This window comes from Delphinus delphis, chromosome 9, assembly GCF_949987515.2.
Source record: "Delphinus delphis chromosome 9, mDelDel1.2, whole genome shotgun sequence".
Classification (NCBI taxonomy): Eukaryota; Metazoa; Chordata; class Mammalia; order Artiodactyla; family Delphinidae; genus Delphinus; species Delphinus delphis.
Window position 1 is genome coordinate 42,337,425 of NC_082691.1, and position 14,892 is coordinate 42,352,316.

Consider the following 14,892-nt stretch of genomic DNA (forward strand, 5'->3'; position numbering starts at 1 on the left):
CTAGGACAAGAGACACCCTTGACTACTAGTGTGAACCTCTCTCTGACCTGAAGCTTCTCTTCCAAAACACAACCAAAGGGCTTCCCTGGTGGTGCAGTGGTTGAGAGTCCGCCTGCCGATGCAGGGGACACGGGTTTGTGCCCCGGTCCGGGAAGATCCCACATGCCGCGGAGCGGCTGGGCCCGTGAGCCATGGCCGCTGAGCCTGCGTGTCCGGAGCCTGTGCTCCGCAACGGGAGAGGCCACAACAGTGAGAGGCCCGCGTACCGCAAAAAAAAAAAAAACAAACACAACCAAAGTGTAACCAGGGATATTAGGGCCAGAGCAAAGAGCCTCGACATCAGGTCACATTTGCCTACAGGCAAAAGACCTAGATACCTTTATTTTTAGGAAAATTTGACATGTGACCATTATCCTCTCGCTAATATTTGGGCCAATATTAAATTGTCTAGTGTCCTTTGTCTCCAAAAGGTAAGGCAAAAGGTGGTCACTAGGGATACAAAAAGTTAGAGCTGAGGCCTTGGGACCATCAAACATACCTAAAAGTAGCTGGGGAGAAGTCCTGCTTCTCCACCCCGGGTTATGACAACACCCATACTTAGCAGGAAGCAGTTACAGTAAACAACCTGTGCCCATCAGCGCCCCTCAAGAATGAGAAGCAGGACAAAAGGCAGAGGAGGGATCTGTCACCGGCAAAGTCCATTAACAATTCCCAGGAAATAAAAACAGAATGTGGGCAATAAAGTCAAGTCTAACCTTTTTTTTCTCCTTTGGGCTTAGTCCGGTTTCATTTGCTCACACGGGTCCGCATGCAGAGTCCACACACCGAGCACTTCTGACCGGAGTTCCCAGGGTCGAGCGTCTGCGCCTGACACCTCAGCTTGGCTGGCTGTGCGCAGAAGGGCCGCGCGCGACCCACAGTTCAAGATGGCGGTGGTGGGCTGTGCGCAGACGCGCTGCACCGGCACTGCCGGCTGGAGCCCTGAGCAGTACGCCTGCGCCAACCCGCAAGAACTCCGCCCTCTCCCCCGCTGACAAGACCCGTAGAAAGGAGCCCTGCCACGGCGTGTCAGGGAGAGCATGTACTAGGAAAGTAGGAGGTCATACCTCTCCATTCTTTGATCAAAGAATAAAGATTTCCTTTGATTCTGAACAAAAAAAAAAAGAAGGAAGGGAGGAAGGGAAGGAAGAAAAAGAAAAGAAAAAGAAATAAGATTTCTCTTTATGCCACCTGGTCCATGCCTGGAATTCTCTGCCCACTTGATGACCCCCAAGCCCTACCTCCAGGGCTCTTCTTTAAAAGTCTTGGAAGAAACCTGAGGCTGAGGCAAGGTTGTTTTTTTTTTTTTTTGGCTGCACCCCACCGATCGAACCTGTGCCCTCTGCAGTGGAAGCACTGAGTCTTAACCACTGGACTGTGAGACAAGGTTTTAATCGAGACTTTTCAGAATTTTCTTTGCTCTACAACTGAATGTGATGATGGCAGGTCCAGCTGTTTCCAACTGTCCCCACTCCACCATCCATTCCTCCTCCCTGTCTCTTCCCACCCCAATATCACTCCACACTTGAGGGGTCTGCAATGCCCACAGGATCCATAGACATCTCTAACAGCATTTCTTTACCCTTAGGGTCTAGGGAGGAAGACACCCACTGCAAGCAGACCAACAGGAAGAGAGACTCCAGGAAAGAGCTCCCACGGGGATGAAGAGTGGGCTCAGCGCTTGTGGAACAGACAATCCAGAGTCCCAGTTACCATGGTATGGTCTAGAAGGCGGAACACAGTCTCTGGGTGGCCACATGCCCTTGGTCCTGTCGGAGTGACGTGGAAAATGGCACTGCTGAAGCACCTGCTGGGGTAGAGGCCCCTATTGTCCAAGTCCACTCCCAATACTACTGGAGTGACAAAATTTAGTATGTTCAACAGGGTGTAAGGATGTAAAAATATTAACTGTGTACAAAATGTCAATGCTGTAAACAAAAAGCAGAACAATGGCAAGAATACTCAGTGAGTGGAAAATAATCCTACGACTGATGCTTATAGGCCATCACATCTGGTCCTAGGCAGAACATAAAGCATGTGAGTTTTGTATTAATGTCCTCCTACCTCTCCATGTCGCTTCTGCCCTCTCTCAGGATGAAGAACCTGTTCAAAACCTGGTACAGTGTTGTCCCACTCAGAATTACTCTCATCAAAGAGGTAACATTATTTTTACTTTCCTTCTCACCCCTGGAAACTCCCTTGGTCTTGAGGAAAATGATGTCAGCTAGGTGAAAGGCGAAAAGCAAGGACAATAAGAGCACTCTTCAGCAGAATCCTCTCAGAGGATTTTTTATAGATGAAACTCACTGGAAGAAATGAATCTTTCATTGGTGGAGATTGTGGTATTACACGCAAGTTTGTTGAAGACATTGTTTGGTCCGACGCACTCTATCTTTAGCTACCCCAGTTGAAATTAGGGACAATATCACAATCACAATGGTGCATTTTGGAAAATATGATGAAAATATACAGGGTTCTGAAGATATTTTTTTAACCTAGGAACATTAAAAGTATTATCACATTGCATAAATAATGCTGGTGATGGAGGGGAAGATGGAAAGGCAGAATGGAAGATGTGTGAAAATATACAATTTCTATTAAGAGATAAATTAAACAGAGTGAACATCATTATAATTTCTTCATAGTGAAAAAAACAACTAAAATCTTAGCTGTCTCCTTCCTAAGAAAAAAATAGCAAGTGTTTTTTCAAACTCTTTTTAGACATTTAAATCTTAAGGGTCTCTTCCAGATTTTCATTTTTCTACTTTACAACCTAGGAATGGCTTTTTAGAGGTGCTATTAAGGACTCCATTCTTTTTCACTAATATGAGATTATAATTATTTCATTGGAAATCACCACTATATATTATTTTATACTTATTTCTTCCATAATTTTGTTCATGTATTAGTCTCATACAATACCTACCTTACAGGCTATTATAAGATAAGAAATTGCCAAGAGAGATTTAATGTAGAAATAACAATGGTATATGGTGTCCCTACTTATTCATTTATGCTTACATAACTTTGGAGGTGCTCAAGGGTTCCACAAATATTGAGTCATTAAAGCTTAGTACTCCTGTGAGGTGCACTTGGCTATTATCATTATAGTTTATTATTATTCAGGCAAATCAAGTTTCCCCTGGAGTGCTGAAGGCTCCTGCAGAAAACGTAGACTTTTTAGTGTTCTGTCTGAGAGTTCACATTCAGGTTTATAAAATTAGCTCATTTTTCCTAGGATTGTCTCTTGTGAGTTACTGGCCATTATCCACTTCAGGCAGCATAGCAGAAATAGGGCTCAACCAGCTTTCATTTATTTATTTTTAAAAATATTTACTTATTTAGGCTGTGCCAGATCTTTGTTGCCACACGCGGGATCTTTAGTTGAGGCATGCATGCAGGATCTAGTTCCCCGACCGGGGATTGAACCCAGGTCCCCTGCATTGGGAGCACAGAGTCTTACCCACTGGACCACGAGGAAAGTCCGGCACCCAGCTTTTAAAGTCTTCTAGGTGAAGGCCATTTTGCTTCCTTCCAGAGATAGGGAAAAGAGGCAAAATAGTTGCGGAATGGAAAGTTATCAGTGGGTGGTTTGCTTTCCAACACCACCAAACAATGCTCCAATTCTCCGTGAACAGGTACTGAGTATCCTACAGATTTAACTGAATTCTGACTCTACCTGGAGATAGTGTCACCCATGCTGTGCAGCCCAGGCCGCAGACCTGTTTTTAACCTTGTAGCCTAATCGTGTTTTATCAACAGGATGCCACAAAGGCCCATGAAAAAACCAAACTGAACTGGCTAGATCCAAGATAGTGGGCCAAGTAGGCTAAAGGTCATCACTTTCCTTGCCTTGATTTATCTCTGTGTCTCCATGCCAACCTCTGAGAGCTGAAGGACATGCCCTGATTCATCTCTGTGTTTGTTTCAGCTGTACCTGTGTTTGGCAGAGATGCTTTGCAGTTATACTTTGAGAGATACATGCTTTCAGAGATATATAGTGGTAAACCGCCCTGAACCGCTCTGATTTGACCACAGGAATACCCTGTGCAGAGGAAACCTGGAGCCTGGAAGACTGCAAATGCCCCAGATGCCCCCCAGATGCCCCTGTGTTCCTGGTGAATTTAAGGTTCTTGCTTCGTTGCAAAAGTATTCAGAGATGAAGTGATAGGTAAGAAGTGGATTTATTTAGAGAGAAACACACTCCACAGACAGAGCGTGGGCCATCTCGGAAGGCAAGAGGCTTCAAAATATGGCGTGGTTAGTTTATATGGGCTGGGTAATTTCACAGGCTAATGAGTGAGAGGATTATTCCAATTATTTTGGGGAAGGGACAGGGATTTCCAGGAACTGGGCCACCGCCCACTTTTTGACCTTTTATGGTTGGCCTCAGAACTGTCATGGTGCCCCGTGGGTGTGTTTTTTAGCATATGCTCATGTTTTACAATCAGTATATAATAAGGCTCAAGGTCTGCTGGAGGTCGAATCTTCCACCATCTTGGACCCAGATGGTTATAACCAGTCTTTCTCATGTACTATGGCTATATCTTTCTTTTAAAGGTTGTGCCCTGCTCCCTTCCTTCCTGTTTCACCTGGAAATCTCCACCCTTTTCCTAGAGCCCTGATGACCTGTCTGCCTCTTACCCCTTAAAAGTCCCCCACTTTCGTCCCTTCAGGGAGGAGGTGCTTTTAGAGCATGAGCTTCCCTTCTCCATTCTCTGGTCATTGAATAAAAGCCTGTTTTGCTTGCACCAAACTCAGTTTTGTTATTGGAAGAGTGAACCTGAGCAGCATAGAACTCCTTCACTGAGCCAGGAAGGCTTCGGTTCAGCTAGGACTCCAAGAGAGGGACTGTCTAATTCAGTAACAACAGAATCAGATCCAACAGGTTAAGGGCTCAGTCCCATAAGACTGCCCCTACTTTAGACACCAACTGAAGTCCAGCTTGTCATCTGTACTTCTGACTCACTGGCTAAAAACTGGGATTCTCATGACCTCTTCCTTGAATTCAGTAATTTGCTAAAATGGCTCACAGAGCTCAGGGAAACATTTACTTATGTTTACCAGCTTATTATAGAGGATGTTATAAAGGATACAGATGAACAGCCTGATAAATTCATTCACTGCGTAAGGTTCAAAGGGTCCTGAGTGCAGGAGCTCTGGCCTGTGGAAGTGAGGTTCGCCACCCTCCCAGCACGTGGATGCATTCACCAACCTGGAAGCTCTTCCAAACCTGTCTTTTGGGGGTTTTATGGAGGCTTTATTACGTAGACATTATTTATTAGATGACTGGCCACTGGTGATTGAACTCAATCTCTAGCCCCACTCCCCTCCCTAAAGGTCTCAAGGGTGGGGTTGAAAATTCCAACCCTCTAATCGCATAGTTGATTAGAGGCAACTGGCCCCCATCCTTAGGGGCTTTTCAAAAATCACGTCATTAACATAAATTCTGGTGTGAGTGAAAGGGGCTTGTTGTGAATAACAAAAGGCAGTTTTATTACTCATCACTTAGGAGATGTCAAGGGTTTTATGACCTCTGTGTCAATTATGCAATGAAGACCAAATATATCTTTCTTATTATAAATCACAATATCACAATGGGTGACAAGGAAATTATTGGTACATTTGCTAACATTTATTGAAAGATATACCACGGACCTCAATTATGCTATATTCATTCTAGAGACAAGGAAACTGAGGCTTTGGAAGGTTATATACTTTGCAAAAGCACAGCTCCTTAAGGGGCAGAGCCAGTTCTAGACCTCTGGTCTTCTGACGGCTAGCCCAATACTCTAACTTCCATCCCTGAATTTCCCAAAGTGTGATACATTTGTTAACAGTGTCACAGGACTTAATTTTTCTCTATACATAAATATATTTAAATTTAGTGATTATATAATTTTAAAACAATATGATTTCCCAATCAAACTGTGATATTATGGAAATTATTGCTTAGGAGATGGCTTGAGTAGTTAGACACTGTGGCTGGGGTCAGTGGTGTCAACGAAAAATTAACCACTCGCTCTAAGAAAGAAGTGGAAAATTTTATCGCAGCCAAATTGAGGATTATAACTCAGGGATAGCATCTCAGAAAGCTCCGAGAAGCTTCTACCCATTAGAAGTCAAGGCACAGTTATATAAGTTTTTTGAGACAGAGGGCTGTACCTTAAATGATGTATTATTGACAGTTTTACAATCCTGATTTGATCTAAGCATCATTGTGGCCCCTTGTAAGATTAAGAAGGAATGTTATCTTTTAAGGAGTCCTCTTTGCTGGTGCCAGGAGAATGTTGCTCTTTATGGTTGAACTGGCATTTCTGCTGATGGGAGGTTTGGTTGATGCATAATGCAGATACACAGTGCAAAGCAGGAGAGAGGAGGCCAAAGGGCAGAGAAAATTTTTTATGTTTAAAGTTTTCTTGTCTTGCCATAAAATATAAATTTTACTTCCACAGTGGGAATGATGACAATTGTGAAAGTGGTACATCAATGCCTAAAGTTCAAGAGACCTACCGTGTACCATTTCATAGGCTTTGTTTAAAATGGGAGCTATATGGGCTTCCCTGGTGACACAGTGGTTGGGAGTCTGCCTGCCAGTGCGGGGTACGCAGGTTCGGGCCCCGGTCTGGGAGGATCCCACGTGCCACGGAGCTGCTGGGCCCGTGGGCCATGGCGTCCAGAGCCTGTGCTCCGCGGCGGGAGAGGCCACGGCAGTGAGAGGCCCGCGTACCGCAAAAAAAAAAATAATAAAAAAATAAAGTGGGAGCTATAGTGTAAAGGGGGGTACAGTTAGAATAAAAGGATGAAGAGGAGGGTGGTAACTCTAGTTTTTTTTTTCTTTGCTTATTTCCTGTTTTAAAAATATTATTTGTATAACTTACCATTTACCTTTTCCAGTGAAATTATATTAATGCCAAAAGTGGAATGGGAAATGATGAAAAGTGGCATTGCTTTGAAGATGATCTCCCTCTGGCAGGTTCTTTAACCGTGAGCCCCAATATATCTTTTTTTTAATTGACTTGTTTGTTTATTTATTTATTTTTGGCTGCATTTGGTCTTCGTTGCTGCCCGTGGGCTTTCACTAGTTGCGGTGAGCGGGGGTCTAATCTTTGTTGTGGTGCGCAGGCTTCTCATTGCGGTGGCTTCTCTTGTTGTGGAGTACAGGATCTAGGCGCACAGGCTTCAGTAGTTGTGGCACACGGGCTCAGTAGTTGTGGGTCGCGGGCTCTAGAGCGCAGGCTTCAGTAGTTGTGGCACATAGGCTTAGTTGCTCTGTGGAACATGGGATCTTCCCGGACCAGGGCTTAAACCCGTGTCTCCTGCATTGGATTCTTAACCACTGCACCACCAGGGAAGCCTGAGCCCCAATATTTCTTACTCCAGGTTTTGGTGTTCACTTCTTGGGAAACCTTTACAGAAGGTCTGCAGCATGACGGGCCTGGGTTTGGGGATTCACAAATGAACTCCCAAGAGACATTCCTAACCCAGCACCATGTTGAATGACCTTTGTTTCTCTTATTCCATCTCTAAAGTTCTTCCTTTCTTTATGTAGATAAAAGTTTTTGACCTATATCTTCTCTTTGAAGAAATTATTTTAACATTACTTGCAAGGCAGGTCCTATCAGCAACAAATTCCCTCAATGTTTGTTGAGAAAGTCTTTATTTCTTGTTCATCACCTTCAGTGTTGGTTTCTAATTCATGGTTACTTCATAGTCTGAAAGAGCTGCTAGAGCTCCTGTCATTTAGTCTGGGTTCAAGGCAACAGAAAAGAGGATGAGAGAGAAGAGCATGCCCTTTTCCTTCAAAAACTAACCATGAGTCCCATATACAGTGCTTCCACTTACATATTATTGGCCTAGATTTAGTCATATGCCACATCTAGCCACAAGGCAGGCTGGTAAAGGTAGTCTTTTACTTGTTGGCAAGGGACCCACCTAAAACTCAGAGCTCTAAAAAGAAGAGAATGGATATTCTGAGGCAACAAGTTGTCACCAACAGAGGAAGGAGTAACATTATCTTTATGAGGAACTTTGCCATTAGAATCATGAGTCCCAATAGACAGATGACTAATGCATAAAGAAGCCATTCATACAAAGGGCAACTGACTTATTAGTCCTTTAGCTGCTTTGTACTTTGAGCACACATAAATCCAAACACTATAATCACCTCTATCGTGTCAGCACAATTCACCTACATTACATTGTATATAATTCATAAATGACATATTTGTTTCAACAAGCTTACTCCATGTAGATTGGCTAAACAATATCAACTTGATTTCCATAATCTTAAATTGTGTAGAAAGATACTTGCTCCATGAAATTCACTAATATGGGAAACAAAACATTAAACTGTCTTCATTTAGAAAATAGATTTTATAATAGGTATGTTTTATGTACTATATTGCACTGAATAAAATAAAACTGATTGTAGAACCTAAGTGACATATTAAATATCTCTATGCAAAATTAACATAGACTGTATAGTACATTTGAATTTGCTCTCAAAATAATCACTAGCAATTATAAAGTTAAGTTTTAGTAATAATGTTGTTCCACTGAGACTAAAAAATATGTATGGTTGAAATGACATCTTTTTAATTTATTATTATTATTTTTTAAGCACTTCAGATATCTTTCTCTGGAACAATTCTGACTCCTACTGTGTGAGTATATTTCTTGTTTTAATTATATAATTGATGCTATTTAATTACAAAAAAAAAAGAACTATAAATAGTGTTGAGGAGGAAGAAATTTTCCTCTACCTATGCAGGTTCTTCTAGCTGGTCTAATAATTCAATTGACATGAGACAGATTAACAGGAGAAAATCAAAGTTTAATAACATGTATTGATAGGAGAGACCTAAAAAACTGAGTAACTCCCCCAAATGGCCAAAGCCTTCACCTTAAATACCATCCTCAACTAAAGATAAAAAAGGAAGTTGAGGGTAGGGAGAGTCAGCTATGGGAGATTACCAGGAAAAGCACAGTAAACAGGGTAAGGCTTTTTTGCAGATTTAAGTCATTGCCTTCTCCTGGGACAAGAGTTTCTAGAAGTTTGGTGATCTTCCTCTTCCAGGCACAGAGAGGGAGACACCCTTACAAATGGAGATTTCCCTTACAAATGTAAACAAATGCTTCTTTAAAAAGGGCAATTCCTACTTGGTTTTCAGAGCCCCTCCCATGTCTGCTGGTTCTCAGAAAATGACCAGCTTGAAACAATTAATATTCCAAAGAGACATTTTAGGGTGGTAAAATTCTGCTCCCCTACAGGATCTAGAGCAGGTCTTCACTGCGTTAAGGGATGGCAGGATTCTACACTTCTAAGAGACTGCTTGCAACAGAACAACCAACTGCTTAGGAACTGAACATAAAGTGAGAAGTAAACTTTCATTGTGAAAAACTGATATACTGGGATTATTTGATATAGCAGTTAGCCTACTATAACTAATTTGGCTATACCCATAAACATAATCCTATTTTTTCTACCCCCTAAATACTGCTTTATGGTGATTCTTTAACGTCTAAATCAGGGGTCAGACAAGTTTTTCTTAAAAGGCCGAAGAGTAAATATTTTAGGATTTGTAGTCCAAATGGTCCTTGTTGCATAACAACTCAACTCTGCTGTTGCATGAAAGACAATTCATAAAGAAATGGGCAAGGCTGTGTTCTTAAAAAGCTTTATTTACAAAAACAGGCAGCCAGGCCATGGATCAGAGTTTTCTGACCCCTGGTCTAGATCATTCAACTCTCACATTGTTGTTGTTTTTTTTGCGATACGCGGGCCTCTCACTGTTGTGGCCTCTCCTGTTGCGGAGCACAGGCTCCCGACGCGCAGGCTCAGCGGCCATGGCTCACGGGCGCAGCAGCTCCACGGCATGTGGGATCTTCCCGGACCGGGGCACGAACCCGTGTCCCCTGCATTGGCAGGCGGACTCTCAACCACTGCGCCACCAGGGAAGCCCTCACATTGTTTATTTTAGTGAACAATGTGAGGCACGAATTTAACCTTTTTTCCCCAAATGAATAATAAATCACTCTGACACCATTTATTAAATAGTATGTCTTTACCTACCAGTTTTAAAGGTAAAGGACTTTGAGGTAAAGGACTTTTATGAATCTGTATTCAGTTCCTAAAACCTATTTTTCTACTTCTGGGTCAATAATAGGCTGTTTCGATTTCTATAGTTTTAAAGTATGATCTAATATATGATCTAATAGCTTGTATGGCAAACACACTTTCTGCTTATTTTTCAAAATTTTCTTGTCTAGTCTTGCCCATTTATTATTCCATCTGAGTTTTAGAGTTAGCTTGTCAAGTTCCATGACAATTTTTGTCAGGATTTTGATTAGGATAACACAGATGAATATATTTGTTATTTGTCCTAGTTAGAATTCCAATTAATTCTGGATACAGCCAACTGGCCTGGCTAAACATCTGCAGCTCAACTGGAATCCTATGAGAGTGAAGTGTCCAAAAACTTAAATAGGTAGTTTGTAAATCAAGTCAAAGTGGCACCCTGCTGTTGGGATTTGGTCTACAGTTCTAGATAAACTAAATAAAAATGCTTACCGCTCAGAGCAAGTGTCCGTGAATACTGTATTTCTACCACTGGAAAGTGAAAAGACGATTTGAACAAAGCTACCAGCATTTAAAGTCATGTTGTTTCAAAAAGAATGTTTTAAGTGACTCATTCTATATATTCATTTTGAACTCCTTGTAAATCAGTATGTGTCTACACACAGAATTGATATATAAGATGGTGGTCCTCAGAAATCATTTTTACCTTCACATTACTTACAACTAAGATTATATATGTATTATTTATATAATAGCTACATCTCTGCCTTTAATAAATCATAAAATGATAAAAGCAGACCTAAGTTGAAACCCAGAGTTGACTTAAGGGAAAATATTAATAATACTATAGTCTATTCTAATGAAAGTTTGGGAAATATGCCACATGCTTCCTGTCAGAGCTAACAGGATTAACAAAAAAAATGATTTTGTTCATCATTTCCTTCAACTACAGGGCTTCCCAACATTTTCCCTCCATAGCATTCATAGAAAATGTTTGTTCAGTCCATTAGGACAAACTAACAAGAATGCTCACAGCTTGAGAGGGCAAGCAGCCCCAGGTCACCCGCTGCTAGAAGGCTGGCACACCTGTAACCAATCTGCAGTACACTAATTGGAAAGCTATGCTTAGACTCCCATGGTCTTCCTTAGGTATCCCATTCTCCCAGTCCCCCAAAATGCTATAGTTGTACTCCAACTCTATTCTCCACCACAGTACTGAATTGAACACTGAAGAACAGAGGAGGATGAAGTGTCCAAGAGATAAAGGTGGGAACCACTTTATTCATAGCCACTAAACTGTCTGTTTTTGAAGTTGTAACTGTATTACTTTCATCTTTTTTAACCCCTTTAGTACCAAATGCAGTGCCTTATACATAGTTGTTGCTCAAAGTTTACTGGATTGAAACTTTCAGTACCCACCACTACATCATATTTAGTCTTGCAATTCTAAGTATCATACTTATGTCTTTAGATATACTTTTAAATATATGATAAAAATATTTTCCATAAAAAGGAGACTATCATACTGTTAACACAATACATGTGCCTTTGATAAATCTTAAAATGATAAAAGCAGACCTATGTTAAAATCCAGAGTAACAGCCATCAAAAGCAATGCACTGCTTTCCTGACATTAATAAGTTATTTTTTGGTTGAAAGTTCAAGTCAAAATTAAAACACCAGTTGATCTAAGCTTCAGTTTTCTTAATTGTAAAATGAAAAATAGCAATAATAGTATGACATCATAAGTCTGTAAAGATTTCATAAAATAATGCATAAAGAATGCTCATTAAGTGCTTGAAAGAAATAGCTCTTAACATTTTAGCTATTACTTTGATGATTGACTTTACTCCATTAAACACGTTGGCTCCTGAGATAACTTTTCAGTCTGTTATATGACACATATTTCTTAATAAATATTCAATAAATACAAACATTACAGAGTACCACTAATTAAAGAAAAAGTCTGTAAATGCATGGCTTTGTGTGTGAGCTGCACAATTTTCCCCTAATGTAAATAAATAGCACAATGTACTTTTTCCATTATTTTTCCTTCCATAAGAACCATAAGCTTTCTGTTTAAAATTCAAACAGTATCAAAATACAGACTATTCAAATGAATCACTGTGGTCTTCCATACAATCTTTTTCATACATTAAGCTGTCAGTTTGACATACAGTAGAAGAATGCATAGAGCATGAGCTGACTTTTTAACACAACAGCAATGTTTTGGCCTCCTCTCTTTGAATCAAGTCACAGATGCCACTCTTGAAATTACTAATGGTATAGCAATGATGAAACACACACTATATATCTAAACAACACTTTCATACTGACTATTACAAATGAAAGACCCTGGAAATATTAAAACTTTTTTTAGATTCTATAAAAATCTATGTTATTTCAAGATTTTCTTTCATTGGCAAATATTTGAGTTCTAAGTAATTTGAGTGGTAGGTGAATGAGTGCTGCAGCAGTTAATAAAATAGACAAGAATCCCTGTTCTCATTATAGGGATACAGACAATAAACAAATAAATCAGTAAATATGTACAGTATTTCACATAGTGACAGGTGCTATGGGAAAAATAAAAGGCATGGAAAAAAGATTGGGAATTCCATGGTTCAGGGGTGTTGAAAGCACTCTTATCTTTTTTAAACCAGGCAAAGGCTTATAAAAGAGTCAGCTAGTATTTTAGGAAGGAAAAGATATTGGTTGAAGAAGGTGATGCTTTTAAAGTTACGTGTGATAAACAACATGAATATTCAAAACGTAATTTTAGAAAATTCCATATTGCTTAACTCAAAAAGCACAAAATTTATCCATAAGGACAAAATTAAAATTAATATATAAACAAGTAAGGGTGTAACTTTAAAATATTACAATTTATATGCGAACAAATAACTTCTGGGATAAAATACATTATCCTAAATATAATATGAAAGTTTACATTTGAGTAAACACTCCCTATAAAAAAAATCTGACTTTAACCTCATTCTTAACTTTACATAGGTTTTTACAGATACCATTTGTTTTTATTCTAAACAGTAGAAATAGTTATTTACAAATTATCAATAAGACAAAACAGTAAGTTTTATTTGGAAAGTGTACCCTTTAAACTTTAAGAACTAAATATCTGGGGCTTCCCTGATGGCGCAGTGGTTACAAGTCCGCCTGCCAATGCAGGGGACGCGGGTTCGAGCCCTTGTGGGGGAGGATCCCACGTGCTGCGGAACAACTAGGTCCGTGTGCCACAACTACCAAGCCTGCGCTCTGGAGCCTGCGAGCAACAACTACTGAGCCCGCGTGCCACAACTACTGAAGCCTGCATGCCTAGAGCCCGTGCTACGCAACAAGAGAAGCCACCGCAATGAGAAGCCCACACACTGCAACAAAGAGTAGTCCCTCACTCGCCACAACTAGAGAAAGCTTGCATGCAGCAATGAACACCCAATGGAGCCAAAAATAAATTAAAAAAAAATAAAGTACAGAATCTAAAAAAAAAAGAACTAAATATCTGAAGCAGATTTGGAATTAGAATTCTTCATAGTTCTAGTCTCCTTGAGGGCATTTTTGTCAAAAATGTTATTATCAATATATTCTATTAGAATCTGGAATTCATGAAATGAAAATGTTTGTTCATTACAAAATCACTTTAAGATGATACACGTTGCCCAAAGTCTCAAACTTTTTTTTTAAGCTCCCTTTGAAGACTAACAATCTGAAGTATATGTAAGAATGGAAAATAACTAATTAGAAAATAGGAATTCATTTGTTTTTCCCTTTATGGTCATTTTCAAAGCTATTTATAAAATATAAACATAAAATATAAATTTAAGCTTATATTTGCCCACTTATAAAATATGTTTCATCATAAACCAAAGCAGTTTTGTTAAACTGTACTAAGTTAAAGAAGTGACTATATCACACTCTAGACCAACGGCTTCAGGGGCTATTGGGGAAGATGAGTAGTGAAGGACTCCGAGTCTTCTCCCAATGAAACCTAAGTGGCTACATTTTGTCACACATTGGGGTTCTATGTAAGACATTGTATAAAAAATAGGTTTTACAACTTAAAAAGAAATTCTGAAAGCCACTGATCAAAGGAACAGAAATCTATCAGGAAAAAACCCTCATGAATTTGCTAATGATTCTTCTTTCTTTCTTGAGAAACTGGCAAGGTAAAGCACATGCATATAATAAATCTTTTTTTCACCCCTATCATTCTACCAAGATATTTTTTATCACATTTCATCTAACTTCAGATCATTCTACTTGATAAAAGATTTTTAAAACCTTAATGAAAATACTAACTCTAAGCGAGCAAAATGTATTTGAATAACTAATGATTAAAACAAAAGTTTAAAACAAGTTTTAAGTTCAGTTCAAAACGAAAAGCTAAAGTTCAAAAACAAAATCAAAAATCTTCTTTGTGATTAGGCAATTCTTTTCGAAGTACACATGTGGAAATGTCACCAAATGTTTCAGTAAGTTTTGAGGAAGAGAAGGAGAGCGGGGAAGGACACCTGAGCTGGCTGTTGGAAAATAAGTAAGATTGGGAGACTAAAGAAATGGTTACATAATTTTCTAGGAAGAAAGGAACAGAATGAGCAAAGTGTGCATAAAAGAAAGAACTATTTCCAAGGAATGGCAAACATCTCAATTTGCCTGGGACATAAATGAGGGGCAAAGATAGGAAATAAGATTGTGAATTTAGGTTGTGGCCAGATAACAAAAGATTCCTAATACCACAGTAAGGACTTGGGCTTTTT

At 39.7% G+C, this 14,892-nt stretch overlaps 1 protein-coding gene across 1 annotated transcript in view; it reads left to right on the plus strand.

The window, feature by feature from the left end:
* Positions 1–1,034, plus strand: part of VWDE (von Willebrand factor D and EGF domains) — a 79,759-nt gene extending 78,725 nt beyond the window's left edge. Inside the window, 1 exon segment of the mRNA XM_060019777.1 lies at positions 780–1,034. Coding sequence (XP_059875760.1) covers positions 780–1,034 — 255 coding nt within the window.
* The last annotated feature ends 13,858 nt before the right edge of the window (positions 1,035–14,892 follow it).